Here is a 7,688-nt window from a genome sequence, read left to right as displayed (position 1 = left end):
TTGTAAAATGTCCTGTACTAATTACATATCATTGTTAAATGATAATATAAAATGCTGAATTTCATAAATGTTTCTCAATTAAACCTATAAGCTTATACTTAACATTGTTCAGTGTTCCTTTAGGCAGGTTGAGCTTATTTCGTCAACATACAAACCTCCCGGGGCCTACTCCATACTATGTACAGAGAATGACTGGACTGTCTTTGATAATTGTTACCACCTACATTGATGTTGTGACATCCGAATGGTAGTATATAATTAAAAACTTTATACTCAGTATTCATTCCGAGTAAATGAACGAAATGAGATACATGAATTGCGTGCTAAGTAATCCACTCTATGAGATTTATATTGGAATTATTCAAGGCATTACTCATGGTATAATCTGATTGGTGATTGATACCACAAATTACTCATTATCAATTGTATTGTTATATTTGTCTTGAAAGGAAATGAACTGAAGAAATCATCGAACATCTTTTCATCACAATCATCAATTCATAGTTATTATTCTTAAGTTTATAAACCCTTCAACGAATAAATGAATGAAATGCATAAATTGTGTAAAAATGGGAGATTTATCAATACATATATGAATTTGTTCCTGGTGACAACTTCAAAACAATGTACTTTATAGTTAATCATCCTATAAAACATATGATAATAGATATGATTATGTTGATAATAAATCAGGATAAAAAAAAACCATGTTTATAATATGTTTCATGATATCTATGCACCTTTTTGTTTACGAATCTGCACGCGAATACATGCTTTTCCAGTTGTTGAACGCAAATGTTTGACCTGTCGATAGAGCAAGGATTTATTACCGTGACTTAAATTTGGTTTACATATCTTTAATATAGTCATTGAACTTTCTTGATATGGTACCCCCATGGACAACATGTAACAACCAGAGCTTTCCAGTGAAATATCACAATGCATGCTTGACTATATCTGAAAATAGTACATACTTATGAATGGTTAAGTCATCAAGATACTTTATAAAGTGATTTTTTTATTTATTTTTTTATTTGTGTTTTGTATTGTTCAATTTGTATTGATAAAGTTATCATGAATATAATGATTGTTTTATTCATGCAGTTTGTTGATTAAAGGTATTATAATCATTTGGGATTATTTTTGTATAAGGTGGCCTTGAATAGTTTGGTCCAAATGCATGGATAACTTGCCAACTCAAATACCCGTCCCCTCAACTTGCAGCTTTTATCATTACTCGGTCGTTGTGGTGGAGACTTTTCGTCGGTGTTTGGTGAATATTTTCTTTCCAGAGAGATTGATCCATAAGACTTCTGCTGAATAAAGTTCACAGTTGAATTTTGAGGACATTACAGCTGCACCGTTATTACATTTTATGATTACAATGTCTTACGGTTTTAAATTATACCGACGGACGCTATATGGATATGTTTCGTTCGTAGCAGATTGCTACACTCAATATATGTAAACACTTCACTGTCATCCTCATAACATTTATTTACGGTGTTAGATTCTGGAGTAATGCTCGTTTCATAATGGACCCATTTTAGAATTACACCTGTTAGGTTAGGGTAAGGTCGTGTAATCTGGCACTATTATATCTGTATCGGTGATGATAGAGTTTAGTCCTAGAGATTGGTACTGCCCGTCCAGATTTATTGCTACTTGTATGTAGTATGTTGTACCAGGTGACAGAGTTGCCTCATGTTGTGGTGTAATGTCACAGGTGTAACTGTTGGCATCTGTGTCAGTACACCCTGTGTTACCAGTAGAGGTACATGTTGATGTTGATGATGGGGCATCGATTGCAGTGCCTCCTCCAGTTGGCTGGAATAAAATATAAATGATGTATTCCTAATAGTAATGTATTAAGAATTTCGACACCGGTTTCTCCGATAAAGCTTAAGTGTGAAAATAGTTATTCAATATTGCCATATGTCTTCTGATAGAATTGTCTAATAGAAAAGAAATCACGAAAACTATAAATTAATTTAAGTAACAATACACTTACCACAAATGACAAGCCAAGTGAGACTGCTGAATATGCACACGTCACTCTGATGTTCAAACGTTGGGTATTAATGGTACCGGACGATAATGTCATAGAAGATACTGATTCGCTTACGTTTACTGTAGGAATGGCTGGAAAATGAAAGCAGATTTTGGAAGCTATTGAAATCAGAAAAGGCTGGTAATATACAAGAGTTGGAAAATCATCGGTTAAATATCAAACAGCAGACTAGACAACACCGTATTAGCCGAGTACTAGAACAGAATTACGTGTACATCCTAATGATAATAAAGCGGTTAGTGCAATGTGCATCATTTATACCTCATAGTCGATGTTTTAGCTTGTTTTTAATCAAGCTTATAATAAGTAAACAGGATTTTGTCCTTTTAAAATGTGACAAAATGAAACAAAAATTATAAAACAAAAATTCCGCTAGTTTTTTTCCAAGAAATTTCCATAATTGTCAAATCCATGCAGCTGTCTGTTGTTTTTCTATTAATCATTCTAGAAGTCCAATCACAATTCAGGAACTAGAAGAAATAACTACGACAAACTTAGATGACAATTGAAGAAAACATCCTGCCAGAAAAAATATTTTCCTCATCAATCTTATATAATGAAACGTGTCCAACTAAGTTATAACAAGACACCAGTTCTCATCAAGAACATACAATAATAAGAACTGTTAGGATAACAAGAAGACGGATCACGGACGAAAGACAATGTAATGGGCCACACTAAAATAATACTGTATATAATAATGACGCAATTAAAAACAGTAAGCTTATTAATTGCATTATAGTTTCTTTGTCGCTGTTTGTTTGTTTGGGTTTTTTTTTTCTTTGAACAATATTGATTTAAGAAATGACTGAAAAGGTAGAAAACAGACTATTCAAAATCAAGAATGTATACATGTTGTAATTGAATATCATTCTATACGTTGATAGTCACACACTATAATCGGACATAATTCAGAATGATATCAATACTCACTTAAAACCGTGATATTAATACTTCCAGTGTCACTCCCATGTGTACTTGTCCAAACACCTTGATCTGTGGTCCGTGATACAGATGTTATATTGTATGTAGTTATTCCAGTTGTTAAATCCTGTGTTAAACCTGTAGTACATCCTCCACTTACTCCACCAATCGGTGCTAAACAGATTCCAGCCTGAAATCCATCTGGTCTAGATAAAGTCACTACTGTATTTATTGTTCCGATGTTGAGATGCATTTCTAATGGGTGTGAGCGCACTGCGTTCCCACTAAGCGAAACATCATACCCTAGTGTTTTATCTGGAAAATCAGACATATTTATCATTATATGCAAAGTACCGAAACCCTCGGGATGATATTGATGTTGTTAATAAAGGAAGTCCCTGACATCACGCAAACACCTATGTTTAAATAAAAGGAACGACTTCCTAAAAATTACCTGTCTGTCAACATATGACGTATGAAGGAAACAGAAATTCTGAATGTGTGGCCTTGTTTGTACCTGCAATAGAACCCTATCTGTTCATGAACTATGTAAACCAGTGTTACATATCAATCATTATATAACCTAATAGTAATTACAAATATTTACAAGTATATTGCGCTATCTTTTGATGACCTTTCAATTTCAACATATTTTATTGACTGATGTTAATATCAATATAGGATTGGACATCAGGCAGAGCCTTTATAAGTCCTCTCCTTACATAAAACAGGTAAACAAACTTAAACATATTTATATACAACAAATAAGAATTATATAATAAGAAGGGGAGGTATCTTCATAGATTGTTTAGATTTTTGCATGATTGGAAGAAAGTAACTTCTTAAGAGATGATTGGATTTTTGTGGTGAGATTTATAGATATGCCTATTTGGTCAAATTGAGCTTATCCCCCAACAGCTACAGGCCGACAGTCCATTTGTATATAACACAATAGCCATCCACTGATGGGGATCAAAACCCAACATTGCCAAATAGGTATATATAGTTTATGGGTGGAGTTACAGTAAAGCTTACAAATCATATTTTCAGTTTAAAATACTGCTGTAGAAGTTACCTCGTTTTTTACATGTATATTATGTAAACTGTATTACAACAATGCCAATTTCCATCCAGTCCATTCTCCAGCATGTGTGCATTATAAAATAATATTATGGTGTTAGAGGTGAACTGATGACCGTAACCAAATTTACACGCGTGCATTGTATCTAGATGGTGCTTACCATACAGAATGTAATTAATAATATTTACACATGGTACATAATAATGAGGCTTGCGCTAGAATGCCTAAGACGAATAAAATCACAACTTTTCGCCTATAAATCACCAGCGGCCTTTTGAAATGCAATAAAGCACCTATATTCAAGACAATAGCAATATAGGACTATAACATTAATGAAAATAATCAACTATATCAAAACAAACATATTTTTTATTTCAAGCAAACGCGAAATGGTATGTTATGTAATGACAATATTAGAGCACTGACACTCGCCTCGTCTATCAAGACACCTGTCATACAATCAGGCTAGAAACTACATCGGCCTAGTGACACAATTAAATTAGAGAAAACTGTGAATGTCGACAAATTATTCAAGATATGTCTGTGAGAGTGGTCTCAAACGACAGACAAGTATTCTTTCATTAACTTGGATTCAGTGTTTATCATGCTGGAAAGTTATCTCTTGATAATAAATATAATGTTATTTTACAACATTATGTGATGCAGTCGAATATCACTTTTATCATAAAGGGTTTGGTGCATTTGTACGTATATTGGTTGGTATGTATATTTCTCATAATTATCAACCGTCAAAATATTCTGTATTATTAAATTTATAAGATTTGTAGGTGCCCGTTAACAAAAATCCTCTAAGACAAACCAACATCTTTTGTCAATTCTTACCTGGAAGCAACACAAAGATGACAACCAGAACAAGTATATTGGTGTCCTGTCCCATGTTGATAGTTTTCTTATATATTATTTCAGTCCGTCATATGCTGCAGTCAACGTCCGGGACAGTTATGGTAAACTAGCGAAATCGTTAATGGTTAAAGTTTAAAACTTTGTCACCTAGTCTGTTTGACGGTTGATATTAGCTACACACTATTTATATTACCATTGGAGAGATTTAGAATTTAGTTTATGACGTACTTAATCATTTGGGGTTTTCAAATATCATAAATCTCGAGGTAGTTTACAAATGTAGAATGTTGAAGTAGTTTATTACATTTTTACCAGTGAAATATCAAAAAATATTCATTCTATAAAAGTGATATTTTTCACTAGTTAAAAATATCATATTTATCACTAGTGAAAAATATCACTTTTGCTGATTAACACCAATCAAATTAATGATTAGAAAATACCAAAATAATTGACCGATCAGAAAGCCCGACATATATCGCAGCACCTGGACAGCGGGAACTACATTTTTTGTTTACAAATTATCGCTGTAGGCCTAGTAAGCATACGGGCTAGGTTTTTCGTTGATAAAAAATGTAATAAACAGAATATCTAACAGTGTCTTCAGTAATACCAAATATATTTCACTCGTTTGGCTAATATTTAGATATTTTTCACGAGTGCGCAGCCACACTCGTGAAATATATTTGGTATTACTGAAAACACTGTTAGATATCCTCTATTTATTTCATTAAAATATAAGCCGATTCCAAATTGAAAATGCAAAGATCGAATTTATTTTTCGTTTGATGGTACATTGCATTAACAATTGTTAAAAGAAGTTTATTTAGACGTTTTATAAATATATGTTTACTTACCATAGTATTAAAGTTATCGCATCAAGTGACAGACTATGATGCACATTCAAATTTTCATATATCGTGATTTTTGTGTCGCTCAAGTGCGAATGGAGTCTGTGGAATCGGGATAATATCCAAACGTCTGATATTGCAATGGTGACAATTCTGCACAGGCTTATGTCGGGAACAGATATCTATCGGTAACATTATGTTTGCCATGTTACAAATACAGTATAGAGTTACATGTGATGTATTAGTATAAGAAAGAAAAAAAATATCGCTGCATATCTTACATTATATATATGATATATTATACCGAGAGGAAATCGTAAAACGGCCTTAGTTTCCTTCGCCTGGCGACTAACAAAACACCACGTGTCTCATAAATTACCTAATGTTGAATGCTTTATTGTTGCGGGTAAGACTAGATGTCTTCATTATAGTAATGTTTGGAGAAGCCGATATGAATTGTATGTGAGAATGTTATATATAGTTATCAGTAATGCGGTGACTAATATGATGTTCCTTGTATGAAAATACATTCAATATACTCAGGTTTACTGTGCTATAACATAAATACATAACTCGTTTTATTCCTTGTCTAGAGGCATCAAGCACTTTTTTTTCTATCGGCTACTAAAATGAAGATCTTATAAATAATGACCAGATCTAGTTATAACGGTACTTAGTACAGGTCGATACATATATGTTTAATATATTTCCCTAGAGGAAACATTGAATATGATGGGTACGGGGTATGTATTTTTTTTGAGAGAGAGAGATAATGTCATGACTTTTTTATTGATTTAATTTGTCTTTAAATAATTTTGTGTAACTGATATTTATAAGACGAACACATCCATATGCATGGCATTTCTGAAGTAATAGCTAATGAAGAAGAACGTGTGAAAACTTGCTCCCTTTGTTTTTACTTCTTTAAAATCAGCCTTTCACTTCAGGTATGCTAGGAAGTCGTTCATCAATATATAGGAAGTTTTTAAGAGGACAATGATACATTTGCAATAGACACATGTAAAATACAATTCTCCCACAAATAGATTTGTTAACTTCAAGTAAGTAGTGTGCCATAATTAGTCTACGTATGTTTATTTTGATATATTTACAGTCGACTATAATATTAAATACAAAAACGATACATGATAAATATCATATAGAAAATGTCCATTACAATCAGGATAACTATAAGGGAAATGATGAGACGATAGTGTGTTTTAGACTACTGACAAGCTTGATAAAGCGATATGATTTCAAAACGAAAATGATGTTTTGTTACATTTAAATTTGCAAAAAAACAAATTATATTTAAAGAGACCCGGAAAAGAGGCTGCTATAAATCACGAACCGTACTCACGTTAACACAAACTATGAACGGTTTCCTCTTCACTGTTGCTATTAGATACACTGCCCTGTCTGTGGTATAACTTCAGGCACTGATTCGTGGGCTGTTATGTTCTTATTATAGTTTTTGACATGAGTAAGACAGAACCGTAAATGTAGATTAAAGTGCATTAAAACATTTAGGTCTGTCAATATATTTAGAGTAATGTGATAACAGGGTTAGTGACTTTTCTCAATATCAGTAAAATTATACAAAAAAAAAACAATGATAAGTCGTCACAAACATTTCATTTCGAAAATCATTATAGAATTTACTTTAAACATAATACAGAATTGATAGACAGATTTATTTGTAAGGTAAATTTGGGTATCCATTTGCACATTTATCTATTCCTGAATTGAAATATCAAATTGATTGATTGCTTAATTGACTGATTGATTGATTGATTGATTGATTGATTGATTGATTGATTAATTGATTGATTGATTGATTGATTGACTCACTTACCATAAAACATGTTTTGTCGTAATGACATGGCGCCGAACGTTA

At 32.5% G+C, this 7,688-nt stretch overlaps 1 protein-coding gene across 2 annotated transcripts; it reads right to left on the bottom strand.

Moving 5' to 3' along the window:
- Window positions 1-1,075: 1,075 nt before the first annotated feature.
- On the bottom strand, window positions 1,076-7,275 carry LOC117340956. Of its 2 annotated transcripts, XM_033902754.1 has the most exons (4): window positions 7,152-7,275; window positions 3,005-3,310; window positions 2,012-2,142; window positions 1,076-1,827 (listed from the first exon to the last, which is right to left on the bottom strand). In XM_033902754.1, exons 2-4 carry the CDS (start codon window positions 3,246-3,248, stop codon window positions 1,567-1,569), a joined length of 636 nt encoding a protein of 211 aa, XP_033758645.1. In that variant the 5' UTR covers window positions 3,249-3,310; window positions 7,152-7,275; the 3' UTR covers window positions 1,076-1,566. The 2 variants fall into 2 exon arrangements, with proteins under 2 accessions (XP_033758645.1, XP_033758644.1); XM_033902753.1 differs by lacking the exon at window positions 7,152-7,275 and having other exon boundaries at window positions 3,005-3,595.
- Window positions 7,276-7,688: the final 413 nt, after the last annotated feature.

This window comes from Pecten maximus, chromosome 13 (assembly GCF_902652985.1).
Source record: "Pecten maximus chromosome 13, xPecMax1.1, whole genome shotgun sequence".
Taxonomy (NCBI): Eukaryota; Metazoa; Mollusca; class Bivalvia; order Pectinida; family Pectinidae; genus Pecten; species Pecten maximus.
The sequence above is the reverse complement of the archived record's forward strand: the minus strand, read 5'-3'. Positions and strand labels throughout refer to the sequence as shown.

Bases quoted from the DNA above. Each gene is read 5' to 3' on its own strand.
- LOC117340956 (XM_033902753.1), bottom strand. From the start codon at position 3,335: ATGATAAATATGTCTGATTTTCCAGATAAAACACTAGGGTATGATGTT. The intron at 2,143-3,004 runs GTGAGTATTGAT...TTCATTTTCCAG, and splicing joins TATTAATATCACGGTTTTAA to CCATTCCTACAGTAAACGTA. The intron at 1,828-2,011 runs GTAAGTGTATTG...ATTTTATTCCAG, and splicing joins CACTTGGCTTGTCATTTGTG to CCAACTGGAGGAGGCACTGC.